A 20,846-nucleotide genomic window follows, 5' to 3' on the forward strand; every position below is an offset into this window, starting at 1 on the left:
TTCTAAGTGTACAGTGTTTGCCAATTCGCTGAGCCATAATTTGGTAGAGGGCGCTTCCCTCCTTTTCCAAAACAACAAGATTAATTTTTTTGCCGAAATGAGACTGTAAGAGATTAGTTGTTTTGGGGAGTTGGTTAATCCGTTTAGGGAATCGGACACTCCCAGGATTATCAGAAGCGGGTCTGGGTCTATTGAAGTCTCCAGAACTTCAGCGAGGACCCCAAAAATTCCACACCAATAACCATACAGGCTAGAGCATAGGGCAAAGCAGTGGAGTAGTGTACCCTGCTCAGTCTGACATTTATCACACATAGGGGATGTATCAGGAAATATCCTATGCAGTTTAGTTTTGGAATAGTGTAATCTGTGTAATACCTTAAATTGTATGAGACGATGTCTGGAGTTAATGGAGCAGGTGTGGATATACTCCAAGCTATCCTCCCAGTCTGCCACCGAAATATCAGTCCCTAGTTCTTCCTCCCATTTTGCCTTAATGGCATCAGTAGAGGGTGACCGCGGCAGCTTTCCAATCTCTGGGGATCTCAGACGTTACGAAAGAGAAGTTGAACAGGCTAGTAATAGGGGTTGCGACAATTTCGGCGGCTAATTTTAGAAAGAAAGTGTTCAGATTGTCTAGCCCAGCTGATTTGTAGGGGTCCAGATTTTTCAGCTCTTCTAGAACATCAGCTGTCTGAATTTGTGTAAAGGAGAAGCGGGGGGGGGGGGGGGGGGGGGGGGGGGGGCATGGGCAAGTTGCAGCGGGGGCGGGCATGGGCAAGTTGCAGCGGAGGGTGCAGAGCTGGTGGCCGGGGTAATGGTAGCCAGGTGGAAAGCATGGCCAGCCGTAGCAAAATGCTTGTTGAAATTCTCGATTATTGTAGATTTATCGGTGGTGACAGTGTCTCCTAGCCTCAGTGCAGTTGGGAGGAGGTGCTCTTATTCTCCATGGACTTTAGTGTCCCAAAACTTTTTGGAGTTAGTGCTACAGGATGCAAATTTCTGTTTGAAAAAGCTAGCCTTTGCTTTCGTAACTGATTGTGTATATTGGTTCCTGACTTCCCTGAAAAGTTGCATATCGCGGGGGCTGTTCGATGCTAATGCAGTACGCCACAGGATGTTTTTGTGCTGGTCAAGGGCAGTCAAGTCTGAGGAGAACCAGGGGCTATATCTGTTCTTAGTTCAGATTTTTTTTAATGGGGCATGCTTATTTAAGAATGAGAGGAAAGCACTTTTAAAGAACAACCAGGCATCCTCTACTGATGGAATGAGGTCAATATCCATCCAGGATACCCAGGCCAGGTCAATTAGAAAGGCCTGCTCGCTTAAGTGTTTTAGGGAGGGTTTGACAGTGATGAGGGTTGGTCGTTTGACCGCGGACCCATTACGGACGCAGGCAATAAGGCAGTGATCGCTGAGATCCTGGTTGAAGACAGCGGAGGTGTATTTAGAGGGTAAATTTGTCAGGATGATATCTATGAGGGTGCCCATGTTTACAGATTTTGGGTTGTACCTGGTAGGTTTGTTGATAATTTGTGTGAAATTGAGGGCATCTAGTTTAGATTGTAGGTTGGCCGGGGTGTTAAGCATATCCCAGTTTAGGTCACCAAGCAGTACGAACTCTGAGGATAGATGGGGGGCGATTAGTTCACATATGGTGTCCAGGGCACAGCTCGGGGCTGAGGGGGGTCTGTAGCAAGCGGCAACAGTGAGAGACTTATTTCTGGAAAGGTGGATTTTTAGAAGTAGAAGCTCAAACTGTCTGGGCACAGACCTGGATAGTATGATAGAGCTCTGCAGGCTATCTCTACAGTAGATTGCAACCTCACCCCCTTTGGCAGTTCTATCGAGACGGAAAATGTTGTAGTTGGGGATGGACATTTCAGAATTTTTGGTGGCCTTCCTAAGCCAGGATTCAGACACTGCTAGAACATCAGGGTTGGCGGAGTGTGCTAACGCAGTGAATAACTCAAATTTAGGGAGGAGGCTTCGGATGTTAACATGCAAGAAACCAAGGCTTTTACGGTTACAGAAGTCAACAAATGATAACGCCTGGGGAGTAGGAGTGATACTGGGGGCTACAGGGCCTGGGTTAACCTCTACATCGCCAGAGGAACAGAGGAGGAGTAGAATAAGGATACGGCTAAAGGCTTTAAGAACTGGTCTTCTAGTGCGTTGGGTACAGAGAAAAAAAGGGGCAGATTTTCGGGCGTTGTAGAATAGATTCAGGGCATTATGTACAGACAAGGATATGGAAGGATATGAGTACAGTTTAAGGGGAAACATTTAAATGTCTTGGAATGGCCTAGTCAAAGCCCAGACCTCAATCCAAGCTTATAGAGACATACCCCAAGATACTTGCAGCTGTAATTGGTGCAAAAGGTGGCTCTACAAAGTATTGACTAAGGGGGGTTAATAGTTATGCACGCTCAAGTTTTCTGTTTATTTTGCATCTTCAAAGTGGTAGGCATGTTGTGTAAATCAAATGATACAAACCCCCCAAAAATCTATTTTAATTATAGGTTGTAAGGCAACAAAATAGGAAAAATGCCAAGGGGGGGTGAATACTTTGGCAAGCCACTGTAAATGAGCAGAACATGTACTTCTGGAATGGTAGCAATTTAACTGAGTGGTGGTTGACAAATTCCGTCTTATTGATGCATTCCTCCTGTTGCCTTTCAGGATACTGTGAACCACATGGTGCTAGTATTTGTTGATGACTCTCCAGTAAGTAAATTGGGCATTTTACCAATCCTGACGTGGAAGCATCATGCTGTCATGCATTTGTGATTTATTCCTGAAATGTTTTCCCCAGCCTGAGCTGGCCATGGAGCCACCATCTGCCCTGGTTCCATTCCTGCAGAAATACGCTGACCCTCGTACCAAGAAGACATCTGTAAGTACTTAGTCCCATCGGCATTTGGAACGGAAAGCCCTTTTAGTTATGTATCCATTCCACTGACAACTAATAGCTGTACTACTGTACCTTCTTAGTTCTAACAAGCACAATTAGAAAGGAAGTCAGTAAACTAAAACAGACATGACAACAAAAAAAAAGCCAATAGATGAAGTATTGGTTTAGGGTTTTGCATGGACAAACACATTTCTGAACTCTGTGGCTGTCCTCCTGCCTGTGGTTTCCCAGGTGCTGAAGCTGGAGCTGAAGGAGATCCGGGAGCAACAGGGCCTGTTCTTCCGCTTTATGAACTTCCTGAAGCAGGAGGGGGCCGTGCAGGTTCTCCAGTTCTGCCTCACTGTGGGTAAGGACAGCACTACTTTCAGAGATCCTCAAACAAGGCTATATAAGGCCTTTGTTTGCCCCTCCTACCACATTCTCACCCTTACAATTCAATTGAAAAAATATTTTTTGTCATGACAAAAATACATTTGTATTGCCATCTTACCTGCATGCTACTCCCATATTGAGGCATTTATATTGAAGACCATGAATCTGTGATGACACAGAGTAACCATAGCCAGTGATGTCTAGAGTAACCATACTCAACCCCACTTCTCTTTCTTTATTAGTGTGCTTGCTGAAGGCAAGACACTCTAGATGTCTTATTATTTGACTTCTTCCGGCCCGCTCTAGAGCTTAAATGATTTAAGCTATTAACACGAAATCAACTTTCAAATGTGCAGACTGCCCCAACTTAGATTGCTTGAGAAAATATTTTTGATAGCATTTGAACTTTTTTTACTACAGCAATATTTAAATGAGCTCCCAATTTAATTTAAATGGCAAAAAAATGGGCCATAGACTTGAAAATAAATAAAATCTAGACCTATTAACCCTTTTACTGTTTCAGCTATCAACTCCAAACCAACATTGAGATGTTCAGACTGACCCTACTTAGATCGCTTGTCAAAAACCTGTTGATACTATATATACTTTTTGAACTATAACCATTTAAGATTTGCATAAATTAACATGGGTTTGAATGAGACCCATATGAATACAGAGGTAGCTATTCAAAATGCACCCTTCTGTATGTGTAGCCCATCTATCTGATGCTGTCTGATCAAAAATAGTATGATATTGTTGCTGCCGTAGCATTGAATGCAAGGGATGCCAGCTAGCATTTGGCCTCCCTTGATAAAACAATTATACAATAATAGTCAATCAGCTTTGAGCTAAACTGAGTGAGCTCAACTGTGAATGGTCCTCTCAAGGGAAGCAAGTTTGGATTTGGCTTCACGCCAATCACATCACATCAAGCCAAACGTCATTTACAGAAAAAAACTTGAATTGTTGCATCTCGTTGTGTTGTTTTCCTCCGGTGGCTAGCTAGCTAGCTGAAATTGACCCTTTCCTAAATTAGCCATAGACGGAGATAGGAATTTGGACTTGTGGTTTTACTTAATTCTCCGTACTGACCAATGATTATAACGGCGATTCTGATCCAACCATAAATGTATACATTGTGCCTCAGGCCTGACAGGATGGAAGTTCAATATGTTGCTAGATGTGGTAGGCTAATGTTAACTAGATGGCTAATCGTTGCCCATGAAGTCAGGCTAGTCAGCAAGCATTTTAGCCAGGTAGCCTAGGACAACAAAAACTAAAAGCGTGTACTGTGTGACAGTCATAGACCGTTTCGGCAACATGAAAGAGAGGAGGATGGCAATGGCGTTTTTCTACAAGTGAGTCAACATGTTTTTTTTTACTTACTTACGCACACACACACATAAATCAGTGCCATGGACAGCCACATCATATATAGCTTACGTTGATTGGACTAAATAGTTTATGCAATCTTTTAGTTGTCACTATATTAGACTAAGCATAGGTGATTTGATGATGTTGAAATGGTGCTGGAATAGTGGAGGCAGCTCCTGTTTTCTTTGCGACTTGTGTTAACCCTACGGTGTTCTAAATCAATAATTGTTTAGTAGTCCGAAAATGTCGGAAACATGAACTTGATTGACCATGCTGTAGGTCATGTAACTGTTTGTTACATGCAATATGGTTTGTGGACTCCACCGGACAGATGTTGCTCTCCGGTTTTGTGATGAAACAAAGTGGTTGAATTTAGTGGTTGTCTCGGCCTTTAGGCCTATATATCAAGGTCGCAAGGCATATGAACTAACAGGTTATCGGACAAACAACGCAATTATCACAACACGTAGGTCGTAATATGGCTTTTTTTCCCTTTGCTTGGCTTCCCCAGTGATTTTACCCACACACCGCTACTGTGAATTTGAAAGTTTTATATAACGTTGATAAATCAAGTGACACTGTAACAGCATTCATCTACTTCTCCTTCATGTCATTCCAGAGGAGTTCAATGATAAGATCCTGTGTCCGGAGCTGAGTGACTCTGAGCTGCTGCGCCTACACAGAGAGGTGCAGCACCTCTATGAGACCTACTGCCTGGAGGAGAGCGTCGACAAGATCAGCTTTGACCCCTTCATCATCGAGGAAATACGAAACAGTAAGCTCTGCTAGATTCTCAGGACACAATCATCGTTCAACGTAGTGTGATGTGAGCAGCCTTTTTCAATCAGATATGTGCTCTTTTCTCAAAGTCCACAAACCTTATATATGACATGGCTCTTTTAAATTGTTTTAATGTGTTTTACTGCACTCAATAATTGCCACTAGTTGCACAGGGGCCTTACGAGGGAGTGGTGAAGCTGCAGACCATGCACTGCCTGTTTGAGGCCTATGAGCATGTGCTGTCCCTGCTGGAGAGCGTCTTCACCCCCATGTTCTGCCACAGCGACGAGGTGAGCCCAAGTATAGCACTTACACTGTACTATACTATCCATCTGTGTTCTAAATTGCACATAGGGCATACATAATATGACAAAGTCAAACGATATGCAAAAGCAAGTTTCGCTATACAAAAGCAAGTTGACAAATGGATAACGTTTCCCCCCGTTTAGAACTCTTTCTCTCTGCAGTATTTCAGACACCTGCTGAGGGGGGTGGAGTCTCCAAAAATGGATTCCAGAATGAACAGGTTTGTGCTCCTGATGGTAATGACTAACATTGGAAAGATGTCTAATATTATTCAAAGCTAAAGTGTTTAGTGTAGTTAGTTTTTTATAGTCATATAATATAATACACACATTTTGTCTTTACATCCTAAATAGAGACTTCATTGGAGAGCTTTCATATTCTTCTAAACAGAAAGGTTAAGAGTAGTTTCATTTATCTTATTTTCATTCATGTAATACACAAAGTCTAAATCAAGTTCACATCAAGACTGTTACAAGACATTACGTCTAACATTAGGGTGGTGTATTATTATTATTGGCCCCAGTAACAGACTTGTTGACGCCCACCACATCCCCACAAAGGGCACTGAGGCTAATTTGTACTATTTGTGGGCTGGTCCTGTTTATCCTGGCAACCGGTAATACATTGTGCCTACTATTCCAGGAATAGTCTGAGTTTGGATGATATGAGGTGAGTATGTTTTTTTTGAATGATGCTAATGTCCCGCGGCTGTCTGCTGTTGATTTAGCTGCATGCAAGATATGTGACTTAATATGCCCAGAATGCAGTGAATGGAACCAACATTTGCCGTAGAAAAAAAGCATTGTGGGGCTCTTGTCTTCAGTAGGCTTTTGCAAGCTAGTGTTTGTATGTGTTTTTGTATTGACTTACTCTTTACCGTGTTGAATTGGTCCTATTTTAGTTGGACCTTTGAATATACAAAGTCGCGAGTGTTGAATGGAGGAAGAGGAGAAAGATTGCATTGCCCATAGCCCTATTACTAGTCTCTTCTCATGCCGTTTCTCTCTTGGTCTATCTAGCCTTGTCTTGTGTGAGCGTCCATAGTTTTCTTGTGCGTAACAGCTGCCCGACCAAGTCCCCCTTGTTGGGACAGTGTAAGGGCCTCAATTTCACGCCATCTCTCTTCAACCCTCATTGGTTGTCCCTAATGGCATTAGTTGAATGTGCAACGTTTCATAATGTGTGCTGTCTTTGTGTGTTGATGTTCGGATTTGGACATCAGCATGGCATTTTGACTTGAGGTAACGCTGCATTAACATCGGACGTTTGCATAAGTGGCCTCAACAACTGTTGACAGGAACACATGCAGTCGCACACAAATCCCTTTCTGTCTCTCCATTTCCTAGTTGGTGTGTTCACTTGTGTGTTGTTCGCGCATATGTTTTTGTGTGTGCCTGTGAAGGAACATCTCAAAGCGAGGGGAGACCTTCGGGATAAGCAGGATCGGCAGCAAAATCAAAGGTGTCTTCAAAAGCACCACCATGGAGGGGGCGATGCTGCCGTACGCCATGGTCAACGCTGAAGATGAAGCGGTGAGGACTTCCCCTCCAAATGGCACCCTATTCCCGATATAGTGCAATACTTTAAAACTGAAACCCAAAGAGAAACCAAGATCACCACCTCATCCTCCACTATCTGTATATGAATAGGTGGTATTCATGCTTATCACTACCAAAGGGTTTATTTTTTAGTTAAGTACAATTAATGGGGCATTTTGCGATTGGTACATCAATTTTTTGACATTTATATAAATTATATATATGATTCTAGAAGAATATAACTTTTAAGTGCCTCATGAGCTTAGTTCAACTGTCGTCCCACACATCCCATGTGTTGCAGATTGAGGAGGCCACTATGGTGGTGGAGGATAACACCCCAGTGGAGGCTTGCAGTACTCCAGGAGTCCTGAGGAACCTGTCAGCCTGGAGCATCACCATCCCCTATGTTGACGAGGTCAATAGGGAGAGGGTCCCCGTGTTCTGTATCGACGTGGAGCGCAACGACAGGAAGGAAGGTGAGGGCACGACCAGAGGTGTTTGAGTTAGTCCCAAATGGCACCCTATTACCTACATAATGCACTACGTTAGATCAGAGGGTCATGGTTAAAAAGTAGTGCACTATGTTATAGGGCTGGGCGATATGGCCTAAAAATTGTTATGGGCGATTCACGATATACAGTACCAGTCAAAGGTTTGGACACGTCTACTCATTCAAGGGTTTTTCTTTATTTTTACTATTTTCTACATTGTAGAATAATAGTGAAGACATCAAAACTATGAAATAACACATATGGAATCATGTAGTAACCAAAAAAAGTCTTAAACAAATCAAAATATATTTTATATTTGAGATTCTTCAAAGTAGTCACCCTTTGCCTTGATGACAGCTTTGCACACCCTTGGCATTCTCTCAACCAGCTTCACCTGGAATGCTTTTCCAACAGTCTTGAAGGAGTTCCCACATATGCTGAGCACTTGTTGGCTGCTTTTCCTTCACTCTGCGGTCCGACTCATCCCAAACCATCTCAATTGGGTTGAGGTTGGGTGATTGTGGAGGCCAGGTAATCTGATGCAGCACTCCATCACTCTCTTTCTTGGTCAAATAGCCCTTACACAGCCTGGAGGTGTGTTGGGTCATTGTCCTGTTGAAAAACAAGTGATAGTCCCACGAAGCCCAAACCAGATGGGATGGTGTATCGCTGCAGAATGCTGTGGTAGCCATGCTGGTTAAGTGTGCCTTGAATTCTAAATAAATCACTGACAGTGTCACCAGCAAAGCACCCCCACACCATCACACCACCTCCTCCATCCTTCACAGTGGGAACCACACATGTGGAAATCATCCGTTCACCTACTCTGCATCTCACAAAGACACAGCGGTTGGAACCAAAAATCTAATATTTGGACTCATCAGACCAGAGGACAGATTTCCACCGGTCTAATGTCCATTGCTCGTGTTTCTTGGCTCAAGCAAGTCTCTTCTTCTTATTGGTGTCCTTTAGTAGTGGTTTCTTTGCAGCAATTCAACCATGAAGGCCTGATTCACGCAGTCTCCTCTGAATAGTTGCTGTGTCTGTTACTTGAACTCTGGGAAGCATTTTATTTGGGTTGCAATTTCTGAGGCTGGTAACTCTAATGAACTTATCCTCTGCAGCAGAGGTAACTCTGGGTCTTCCTTTCCTGTGGCGGTCCTCATGAGAGCCAGTTTCATCATAGCGCTTGATGGTTTTTGCGACTGCACTTCAAGAAACTTTCAAAGTTCTTGAAATTTTCCGGATTGACTGACCTTCATGTCTTAAAGTAATGATGGACTGTCGTTTCTCTTTGCTTATTTGAGCTGTTCTTGCCATAATATGGACTTGGTCTTTTACCAAATAGGTGTCACGCCCTGACTCGGGACGTTTATTTGTTGAGTCAGGGTGTGTATATTCCGTGTTATGTTGTTTCTATGGTGTAGATTCTACAATGTATAGATCTATGTTGGCCTGTGTGGTTCCCAATCAGAGGCAGCTGTTGCTCGTTGTCTCTGATTGGGGACCATACTTAGGCAGCCTTTTGGTACCTGTTAGTGGTGGGATCTTGTTCCGTGTAAGGTATGTTGTTTGTATGCTACCTTGGACTTCACGTTTCGTTTGTTGTTTTGTCGTATGTTTAGTCGTTAATAAATATGAATGCATATCACGCTGCGCCTTGGTCCGTCTCGTTCGTAAACGATCGTGACAATAGGGCTATATTCTGTATACCACCCCTACCTTGTCACAACACAACTGATTCCACAAATTAACTTTTAACAAGGCACACCTGTTAATTGTAATGTATTCTAGGTGACTACCTCATGAAGGTGGTTGAGAGAATGCCAAGAGTGTGCAAAGCTGTCATCAAGGCAAAGGGTAGCTATTTGAAGAATCTCAAATATAAAATACCTTTTTGGTTACTACATGATTCCATGTGTTATTTCATTGTTTTGATGTCTTCACTATTATTCTACAATGTAGAAAATAGTAAAAATAAAGAAAAACCCTTGAATGAATAGGTGTCCAAGCTTTTACTGGTAGTGTATATCTCAATTATTTTTTACTCTTTCTCTAAATAAGCATTGTTGCACAATTTAAAGGTAAAATACGCTGCATTTCAAACAGTTAGCAAAAATCTAATGAATTCAGAGCTTGTAAAATTATACCTAGGCTAAAACATAAGCCTTCAACCATAAGCCTTCTATTTGCTTGCTAACAAGGTAGAACAGTTGAACTGTTATGGAGACACCCTCCTGTCCGTCTCAACTGTTTGAACAACATAGCCAGTTCACTTTGTTTAGTGGCCTACCTGGATAAGAACATGCTTATTTCTCAGAATGAGAATGAGTTGCCAATTCCTCATATAAATGAGTATTTTTATGCTCATTGCACGTTGATAAAAAACAGACTAGACAGCTAGCACATAAGTCTGTGGCTAAAATGCTGCTAGTGGTAGCGCGACAGAAACGGAGCATTAATTTTCCACAGTCATGTTTATTGATTCTCCCGATTTAGTAGGGTCTGCTCTGTTATAAAAGTTGGGAGTTGAGACATATAAAATACTATCGTTCTCTATTACAGTAAAATAATATCTTTAAGCGTTTCGGTGTCCATATGACCAATTCTGTTGGACCAAACTTAAAATGCAAATAGCAAGTTTAACTTCTTCCTCTCTGACAACAAGCAGTTTATTTAGTCTTTGTTGTGAGTGGCAGTGGGTGGGGCATGGTGTCTGTGTGCGGGTGGGAAGGTGCACACAACACAGAAGGAGCGAAGGAGACGAGACCAAAAATACATTAACGCTAATAAAAACGGGGATAGAATGAACCTTGATTCTTGCGATACATTGGCATTTGGAACATGGAGCTAAAACATACATTCAAATGAATCGAATGAATTTGATATGTCGCCCTACCTACTATGTAGGGAATAGGGAGCCATTTGGGACGCAGCCATAGATTTGATGAATTATGACAGTGTGGGGATTGGGAAATATAAAACTGCCATATTGATGTTGGTTTTCAATTCTGTTGATTCTTGAGCGGTTTTCTCTCTTAGTGGGGCAAGAAACAGAGAACTGGTCCATCTTCAGAAGATACATGGAATTCTATGTTCTAGAAAATAAACTCACTGAGTTTCATGGTAAGATGACGCTTACAGTGGGGAAAAAAAGTATTTAGTCAGCCACCAATTGTGCAAGTTCTCCCACTTAAAAAGATGAGAGAGGCCTGTAATTTTCATCATAGGTACACGTCAACTATGACAGACAAAATGAGAAAAAAAATTCCAGAAAATCACATTGTAGGATTTTTTATGAATTTATTTGCAAATTATGGTGGAAAATAAGTATTTGGTCAATAACAAAAGTTTCTCAAAACTTTGTTATATACCCTTTGTTGGCAATGACACAGGTCAAACGTTTTCTGTAACTCTTCACAAGGTTTTCACACACTGTTGCTGGTATTTTGGCCCATTCTTTCATGCAGATCTCCTCTAGAGCAGTGATGTTTTGGGGCTGTCGCTGGGCAACACGGACTTTCAACTCCCTCCAAAGATTTTCTATGGGGTTGAGATCTGGAGACTGGCTAGGCCACTCCAGGACCTTGAAATGCTTCTTACGAAGCCACTCCTTCGTTGCCCGGGCGGTGTATTTGGGATCATTGTCATGCTGAAAGACCCAGCCACGTTTCATCTTCAATGCCCTTGCTGATGGAAGGAGGTTTTCACTCAAAATCTCACAAAACATGGCCCCATTCATTCTTTCCTTTACACGGATCAGTCGTCCTGGTCCCTTTGCAGAAAAACAGCCCCAAAGCATGATGTTTCCACCCCCATGCTTCACAGTAGGTATGGTGTTCTTTGGATGGAACTCAGCATTCTTTGTCCTCCAAACACGACGAGTTGAGTTTTTTTAACCAAAAAGTTCTATTTTGGTTTCATCTGACCATATGAAATTCTCCCAATCCTCTTCTGGATCATCCAAATGCACTCTAGCAAACTTCAGACGGGCCTGGACATGTACTGGCTTAAGCAGGGGGACACGTCTCCCACTACAGGATTTGAGTCCCTGGCGGCGTAGTGTGTTACTGATGGTAGGCTTTGTTACTTTGGTCCCAGCTCTCTGCCGGTCATTCACTAGGTCCCCCCGTGTGGTTCTGGGATTTTTGCTCACCGTTCTTGTGATCATTTTGACCCCAAGGGGTGAGATCTTGCGTGGAGCCCCAGATCGAGGGAGATTATCAGTGGTCTTGTATGTCTTCCATTTCCTAATAATTGCTCCCACAGTTGATTTATTCAAACCAAGCTGCTTACCTATTGCAGATTCAGTCTTCCCAGCCTGGTGCAGGTCTACAATTCTGTTTCTGGTGTCCTTTGACAGCTCTTTGGTCTTGGCCATAGTGGAGTTTGGAGTGTGACTGTTTGAGGTTGTGGACAGGTGTCTTTTATACTGATAACAAGTTCAAACAGGTGCCATTAATACAGGTAACGAGTGGAGGACAGAGGAGCCTCTTAAAGAAGAAGTTACAGGTCTGTGAGAGCCAGAAATCTTGCTTGTTTGTAGGTGACCAAATACTTATTTTCCACCATAATTTGCAAATAAATTCATTAAAAATCCTACAATGTGATTTTCTGGAATTTTTTTTCTCATTTTGTCTGTCATAGTTGACGTTTACCTATGATGAAAATTACAGGCCTCTCTCATCTTTTTAAGTGGGAGAACTTGCACAATTGGTGGCTGACTAAATACTTTTTTTCCCCACTGTATACTTTCTCACACATTTCGACAGACAAAGTGTACCTTTTTGGCTTTATTTCCGTCCTGTGGATGGTCATTTGACCTTGTTCTCTTTTGCACAGGCTCATTTGCAGATGCACAGCTTCCCTCCAAAAGAATTATTGGACCAAAGAACTATGAGTTCTTATCATCCAAAAGGGAAGAATTTGAAGAGTATTTGCAGGTATTGATTCATAGGCCTGTTGCTCTGCATAGTGTATAGTAACTGTAGTGTATTCATGGCATATTATTATTATTTTTAAATCAAATTACTCTATCTTCATCTCTCTCACTTTTGGTGAGTCCTGTGCGTGTGTGCATATGCGTATTTATATTGTGTGTGTGGTGCGTGCATCCGTGCCTGCATCCATGCCTGCATCCATGTGTTGGGAACAGAGACTGGTGCAGCACCCAGAGCTAAGTAACAGTCAGTTGTTGGCAGACTTCCTATCACCTCACAGCATGGAATCTCAGTTCATGGACAAGATGTTGCCTGATGTCAACCTCGGTATGGAGCGTTTTATAACACATTCATACAGTACATCATTAACATTTATGCAGCATTTAATAGCACATACATACATTATAACACAAGGAGGGCTAAAGATGCCCTGGAGAAGTACATGTGCTGTGTTCCAAATGCCACCCTATCCTCTATATAGTGCACTACTTTTGACCATACATTCATACAGAATTTATAGGACTGAAGATGCCATGGAGAAATACATGAGAAATCCATCATTGATTAGCTATGTAGCTCCATGTGGAGCTGTGTTGATTAATTGATTTTATTCCTTCTCAGGTAAAATATTCAGGTCTGTCCCTGGAAAAATTATAAAAGAGGTAAGAGGCATTTATCCAATGAGCTTTTAATAGTAGAATGTCTCTTGGGATTCCAGCCAATACCAATATATCAATGTTATAGTTAATCTCTGGGACTTAATTTAACTGGTAAAGGAAGTAGATATGATCAGACAATAGTGGTGCTGGCCTTCCGGCTCAGTCGACTGATATTTATCACGATGTTCTGTCTGTGTTTTCCTCTGCATCTCTGCCTGCCAGAAAGGACAGCACCTGGAGCCCTTCATCCAGTCTTTCTTCAACTCCTGTGAATCTCCCAAAGCCAAACCTAGCAGACCAGAGCTGACCATCCTCAGCCCTACTGCTGAGAATAACAAGAAGGTGAGGCTAGGGTTGCAAAATACCCCACATTTTTGAAAAAAATCATAAAATAAGGTCACATTTCCCCAAAATTCCCTGGCTTTATCTTTACAGTTACTGTGCGTGCCAACTGTGCAAAACTCCCCATTTGCCCTGGGACCACATACACACTTCACAGTGAACACTGACTGTATACATCCCTCCCATCAATCTCAGATATATCTAGGAATGTATCCTGCTTCAGTGGACAGCCTTGACCAATGTTCCCTCTAAGCTGTGCGCGGGTGGACTTCCGTGCAGAAGAAATATCAGCCCGCACAGAGAGAAGCACGAGATTGAACTTCACTCAACTTTCTAGAGTTTTCCCCCTTAGTTAATACTATCAATGTTTCCCTTTACTGTGGGAATTGTGATCAAATCAATGCAATATTAGCCACTTTCAATTCAACATTTTATTGCAGGCAACGACTCAGCTCGTACTCTACACAAACCAGTGCAGCTTAGACCATTACCATATATAGATCTGTGCCATTCACTTTGGACTGGACTGTGTTTACAGCATGAGCGGTCGTGAGTAGATGCACTTGTTTTGAGATCAAAGCGAGACCTGCATGTAGCTACGTGTGCACTTTTGTTCATATCCTTTGCTACTTAGTGAGTTATTACCCCAGTTATAGATAATTTGTAGTCAGTAATGGGGGAGTGATTGCTTCCTACAAAAGCATCTTTGAAAAGCGAGTCGGGTAGAGAGCTTTTTCTTGCCTTAAAGGGGCAGTGTTGTATTTTGAGACAGGTTTGAATAAGCTAAGTAGCCAATAGGCAAAGGATAGCATAATTTGTCTTATTTTCTGTAATAATGGTATGAGAATAATAATACTTTTTAATAATTGGTTTCATTTTCCGTCACCACCTTGTCTGAAGGACAAGTGGATAAACAGGTTAATGTCAAGCCCTGCATGTTTTTTTCTCCAAAAAGTCTCATGGAATGTAGGCCTACATTGAACACCACACATTGGCTGCTACTGTAGGCTGAATGATAGAACAGCTATTTCCGTGTTAAAATGTTATGGGATGCATTTTCTCCATTGTTTTTGATGGTAGGCCACTCTGGTAGGCCTACATTATGATCAAATAGCCACAGTAGCCTACTTGACCTCTGTCTGAAACTAACTTAATGCGGGTACAGCCTTAGTGTTCACAGTAAACGTGTGCTGGAAGTTGCACAACATTTTCACAACGTTCAAGCTTGCGCTCAGCAGACCTGAAATTTGCTCAGTGCTGAAAAAAATTAGAGGGAACATTGGCCTTGACCCTAACTAATAAATTAAAACCATTCCTCTTAACTGTCAGCCGTTTTCCGAATGACCCCACGGTGAATGCTGGAACCAAATATTTTAGTATTTTGTCACGGTGTCAAATACTCCTTAGCCCTGCTCTTTGACAGGATGTGCTTATTTAAGTCACAATGATAAATATTTGCATGTTCCTTCCACTAACCATAATGTTCCTTCCACTAACTGGTAATTCCAGGGTTTATACCAGGGTTTAGCACTTTTGAAAGAACATATTCCATGGAAATTATGCATGTAAATTATGATTGAAATGATTAAGTAAGTGTGTCAGACTTGTTAATTGACTGGTTTGACTCACGCTGAACTGCCTTGAAAGACTGAGTTGTGTGTTTTGTAGTCTTTCATTTCTCGTCAATATAAAATACTCTGTGTATCTTCCTGTCTCCCTAGCTCTTCACTGACCTGTACAAAAACAACGCTAACCTGTCCGAGGGCCCGGAGAAGAAACGCAACCGGAACTGCTTTATGGAGATGATGTCAGTAGAAGGGATGTATGACTACATGATGTTCATGGGTAAGTGACCAAGCACTAGGGAAGAAGTAGTCCCCTGTGACTGAACCATGATTTGAAATATGGTAGTCACACAAATAACACAAACATCTTGAGCATAATACGGCTGTCATTAGAAGTGAATCTAGTGAGAGAATATGGAGGTTCTAGTACTGCCAGTGATGGCCACTACAGTACAGTATATGTAATGATATGAAGGTTGTAGGTAGGCCTGTGACGGTAATTGAATAACCGTGTAACTGAAGGTTATGGATAAAGTCTGAAATGAAAACAAAATACCATCAAAACTGTTCAAATAGGCCTATATTCATTTTAGGATTTTTAAACATTTTTATTAACTTTATTTTCATGTAGATAAACTTTACCTTATAGTGTTTACTAATGATTATAAGCAATTTCGCTAACTTAGTATGTCTATTAAATGTTCTAGATCTCCTATTTCCAATTGTTCTTTGATGCTTGAGCAGCAAATCCCTAGATGCGCGGGGGTGTAGAGCGCTTCAGTTAAAAAAATTGCTTGATGTGTTGACTTTCTTTTTATACAATGCAGATTTTCATTGCTTGCTAGTAAATAAATCAATTGGTTCTTCTTTGAAAAAAGGTTGGATGTGTTTGACTTCATTAATTATTCAAAAGCAGTCTACAAGGTTATTCTGGCTCTGAGGCTTATAATGCGCTAATGTTGTGCAAAAAATGGACAATGCGCCAATCTTCTCCAACCTGGCATGATATAATTTGATACAGAATCTTTTCTTCGTTTATATATTCATCAATGCTGATCAGGCCCGGTCCTGGCTGATATGCCGCCATAGGCGAGACAAAGAAATATGCCGCCATCCTATCCCTGCAAAGTAGAATAGTAGCATAGGCTATAAAGTCTGGCCAGCAATGCACTTTTATGAATGTATGTTGGTAGCCTACCGTTTGTAAAACTGGCAATTAACTGTTAATCCCTGTCATTTGGTTACATTCATTTATGTTAATGCCTGTATTAATTACAGTAATTTAATTATCGGAGTGGAAACGTTGTTTGCAGAGTTCACAACCTCCTACAGAAAGATGTTTAGGTTTATTTCATACCATCATTTACGCGCGCCATGTGAGCAATGAGCATGTGTCTGGTTTCTCTGTCCTGTTAATGTTGACGGAGCGTGGGCGCCTGAGCACGCATAGAAGTACCTGGCCTGCTTCTCGTAAATGTCAAATGTAGGAAAGTGCCCAGCTGGGCTTCTCAGTAATGTTTTCTTCACCTCACACAGTAAGTCCATTTTGTTTAACATTATGATAGTTCCTTTCCAAAACTCTCCTCCTCGATAATCAGCGTTGCTGATAAATAGGCTATGTTGTGTGTGTTTATTATTGCAATTTGTATTTATTGGTTTATAAAAGATATAAAGATAGAACATAGTCAACAGTAACAAAACATAAACACAGCAACAAGTTACATTGGTACTATCCTATCCAACAGCTGTTGGACAAAATGTTAATAATAATAAGAAAATAAGAAAATATACTATGTAAGTACATGGATGTAAATAGTAAATATAAATAATAGAAGGATAAGTCAGCGAGCCAGAAAGGACGAGAAGGCTATGGCTTCTGCTTGGGTGTTACAAAAAGGAAGCCCTTCGGGGGTTTCCTTATTGCATATATATGAGAAAGTCTCAAAGATGGAGGACCAGAATGGAACTAGTGTCGGGCATGACCAGTACATGTGATACAGAGTGGTGTGTGCCTGATGGCATCTATATCAGGTTGGCTCTATCTGGATACAATCTGGCAAGTCTACTCCTGCAAAAGTGTAGGCAATGAAATACTTTCAACTGTAGTAACTCATGCCTGATGCAGATAGAGGATGAGTGTATCCTTTCATTTGCAGAATGCCAGGTGATATCCCAGCTCCAAATTCTTCCTCCCATGCAATATTCACAATATGTTGCCTGTATTTGTTTCTAGTTTCATGATTGTCAATTTCATCTTCATACTATAGCATAGCTGTCCTCTTGATACTTTCCTTGTCAATTCATTATCTTATAGCCTACTTTCGGAAAGCCTAAGGTAGGCCTAGTTTTTTTAAAATAAGTTTTTAAGGGAAGGATAAATATTTGCTTGTGTCTGACAGTAGCTGGTGGCTTTGATTGGCAGGTGCTTCTGCATGGGTGTGCCTGTGAGTTCGCTGATTCTCTCTATAGGCCTATATGTCCATTCAGAAAGTTTCCTAAAGTAGCCCGTCTGGACTCTCTTGAATAAAAATCAAACACTTCTGTCTTGATTTAATCTTGTAAATAGGCTATTTTCCGTAGCTTAGGCTACATCATTTTTCTCATTACGGCGTCCTCTCTTTGAAGAACATATGCCATCGAATGACAGCAGCAGGGTTTGTGACATTATGTGAATATTTGGTGAAAAGTGGGAGAAAACCCATCGTACTTTATTTGAATGGTTTTGTGCATCGAAATAGGATCTGTATAATAAAAAAATATGCAGAAAAGCCAACACATGGACAAAGTAGGCATATATCTTCATTTTGACTCCGTTAATGTTGTCAATATGAAAATGCAACATTCTCTCCAACCTGGCATTTCTTAATTTGTTGATTAATATTTCTAAGTAATAAACTGAATAATAATAATAATAATGAAATGCCATGATAATAACAAAGTGTAATGGCTTGTTTAAAATAGGTTTTATTAAGAAGCATATCCATGTAAGCAAGTGTACAAACTGAATTGTGACCAAATTCCAAGACCGTCACAGCCCTAGTTGTAGCAAGGTTTGCATGTCAGGACTGTCAGACCCACATCTGTTACTCAGTCAGAATTCTTCTCATTGTGTTTGGCGCTGTGTTGACATACTGTGTTGACATACTGTGCTTGTGACAACTGCTGATGTAACAAAATACATTTGATTGAAAGATTGTTTGACCGGCAGGTCGAGCGGTGTTCCACATGCCAGACTGGTTGCACCACATCCTGTCAGGGGGGCGGATCTTGTTCAAGAACACGCTGGAGGCCTACATGGATAACTACATCCAGCACAAACTGGACACGATCCTGCAGGAGCACCGTGTCGTCTCTCTCGTCACCATGCTCAGAGGTACGGTGTGTGCGCGCGGGTGCTCAGGTGTGTGTGTGTTGCTTCAGTAATGTTGCCCCCTTTAGTTAAATAAAGGTTAAATAAAAATAAATAAATACAGTTGAAGTCGGAAGTTTACATACACTTAGGTTGGAGTCATTAAAAGTCGTTTTTCAACCACTCCACAAATTTCTTGTTAACAAACTATAGTTTTGGCAAGTCGGTTAGGACAACTACTTTGTGCATGACACAAGTAATTTTTCCAACAATTGTTTACAGACAGAGTATTTCACTTATAATTCACAGTATCACAATTCCAGGGGGTCAGAAGTTTACATACACTAAGTTGACTGTGCCTTTAAACAGCTTGAAAATTCCAGAAAATGATGTCATGGCTTTAGAAGCTTCTGATAGGCTAATTGACATAATTTGAGTCAATTGGAGGTGTACCTGTGGATGTATTTCAAGGCCTACCTTCAAATTCAGTGCCTCTTTGCTTGACATCATGGGAAAATCAAAAGAAATCAGCCAAGACCTCAGAAAAAAAATTGTAGACCTTCACAAGTCTGGTTCATCCTTGGGAGCAATTTCCAAACGCCTGTAGGTACCACGCTCATCTGTACAAACAATAGTAGGCACCACGTTCATCTGTACAAACAATAGTACGCAAGTATAAACACCATGGGACCACACAGCCGTCATACCGCTCAGGAAGGAGATGCGTTCTGTCTCCTAGAGATGAACGTACTTTGGTGCGAAAAGTGCAAATCAATCCCAGAACTACAGCAAAGGACCTTGTGAAGATGCTGGAAGAAACGGGTACAAAAGTATCTATATCCACATTAAAATGAGTCCTATATCGACATAACCTGAAAAGCCGCTCAGCAAGGAAGAAGCCACTGCTCCAAAACCGCCATAGAAAATGCCAGACTACGTTTTGCAACTGCACATGGGGACAAAGATCGTACTTTTTGGAGAAATGTCCTCTGGTCTGATGAAACAAAAATAGAACTGTTTGGCCATAATGACCATCGTTATGTTTGGAGGAAAAAGGGTGATGCTTGCAAGCCGAAGAACACCATCCCAACCGTGAAGCACGGGGGTGGCAGCATCATGCTGTGGGGGTGCTTTACTGCAGGAGGGACTGGTGCACTTCACAAAATAGATGGCATCATGAGGAAGGAAAATTCTGTGGATATATTGAAGCAACATGTCAAGACATCAGTCAGGAAGTTAAAGCTTGGTCACAAATGGGTCTTCCAAATGGACAATGACCCCAAGCATACTTCCAAAGTTGTGGCAAAATGGCTTAAGGACAACAAAGTCAAGGTATTGGAGTGGCCTTCACAAAGCCCTGACCTCAACCCTATAGAACATTTGTGAGCAGAATGGAAAAAGTGTGTGCGAGCAAGGAGGCCTACAAACCTGACTCAGTTACACCAGCTCTGTCAGGAGGAATGGGCCAAAATTCACCCAACTTATTGTGGGAAGCTTGTGGAAGGTTACCCGAAACGTTTGACCCAAGTTAAGCAATTTAAAGGCAATGCCACCAAATACTAATTGAGTGTATGTAAACTTCTGACCCACTGGGAATGTGATGAAAGAAATAAAAGCTTAAATAAATCATTCTCTCTACTATTATTCTGACATTTCACCTTCTTAAAATAAAGTGGTGATCCTAACTGACTTAAGACAGGGAATGTTTACTAGGATTAAATGTCAGGAATTGTGAAAAACTGAGTTTAAATGTATTTGGCTAAGGTGTATGTAAACTTCAGACTTCAACTGTATAAACCTTTGACTGTTTATTGACTTTCTTCCCCTCCTATTTCCTTCCTAAGGCTCCACCAAAGGGTTTGAGGGCAACACACACATTCAGTGTTTAGCAATCTCACTATGGTGGTGTTGTGAACTCCGGTCCATTCAGTTCTGGAATTGCCTTGCCTTACTTGATCCACTTCTCCCAGACTCATGATTTATGTTTTCTGCCCAATATTAGATGCTGTGTTCTGTGAGACCAGTGAGGAACGCGCCACAGTAGACAAGCAGAGAAGAGCCAAGAAGGCATTTGAAGAGATGATGAATTATTTGCCAGGTTAGACCCAAGCTTTTAGCCTGGTCATGACATGACACACTTTGCATGACAAGGAGTGACAAGGAGTCTGAGGGGGTATCAGGGGGAGTTGGGATATGCAAAAAACATTTCCAATTCACAC

General features: G+C 41.5%; 1 protein-coding gene across 6 annotated transcripts in view; it reads left to right on the forward strand.

Annotated features, from left to right (window-relative positions):
• LOC311107122 (sorting nexin-14-like) overlaps positions 1-20,846 on the forward strand; it is a 33,866-nt gene that overhangs the window by 11,616 nt on the left and 1,404 nt on the right. For 4 of the 6 annotated variants that reach the window (XM_084149610.1, XM_084149607.1, XM_084149611.1 and 1 more), the window contains 17 exons: positions 2,680-2,724; positions 2,813-2,893; positions 3,143-3,257; positions 5,277-5,432; positions 5,603-5,727; positions 5,905-5,963; positions 6,386-6,412; positions 7,146-7,275; positions 7,583-7,757; positions 10,815-10,898; positions 12,615-12,715; positions 12,928-13,039; positions 13,334-13,374; positions 13,594-13,713; positions 15,435-15,558; positions 18,487-18,651; positions 20,630-20,725. In XM_084149610.1, coding sequence (XP_084005736.1) covers positions 2,680-2,724; positions 2,813-2,893; positions 3,143-3,257; positions 5,277-5,432; positions 5,603-5,727; positions 5,905-5,963; positions 6,386-6,412; positions 7,146-7,275; positions 7,583-7,757; positions 10,815-10,898; positions 12,615-12,715; positions 12,928-13,039; positions 13,334-13,374; positions 13,594-13,713; positions 15,435-15,558; positions 18,487-18,651; positions 20,630-20,725 — 1,756 coding nt within the window. Of the gene's footprint in view, positions 1-2,679; positions 2,725-2,812; positions 2,894-3,142; positions 3,258-5,276; positions 5,433-5,602; positions 5,728-5,904; positions 5,964-6,385; positions 6,413-7,145; positions 7,276-7,582; positions 7,758-10,814; positions 10,899-12,614; positions 12,716-12,927; positions 13,040-13,333; positions 13,375-13,593; positions 13,714-13,908; positions 14,043-15,434; positions 15,559-18,486; positions 18,652-20,629; positions 20,726-20,846 lie in introns of those variants that run through there. The other 2 variants (XM_084149609.1, XM_084149612.1) reach the window with 2 other exon arrangements.

This window comes from Coregonus lavaretus (assembly GCF_964263955.1).
Source record: "Coregonus lavaretus genome assembly, chromosome: 31".
Lineage (NCBI taxonomy): Eukaryota > Metazoa > Chordata > Actinopteri > Salmoniformes > Salmonidae > Coregonus > Coregonus lavaretus.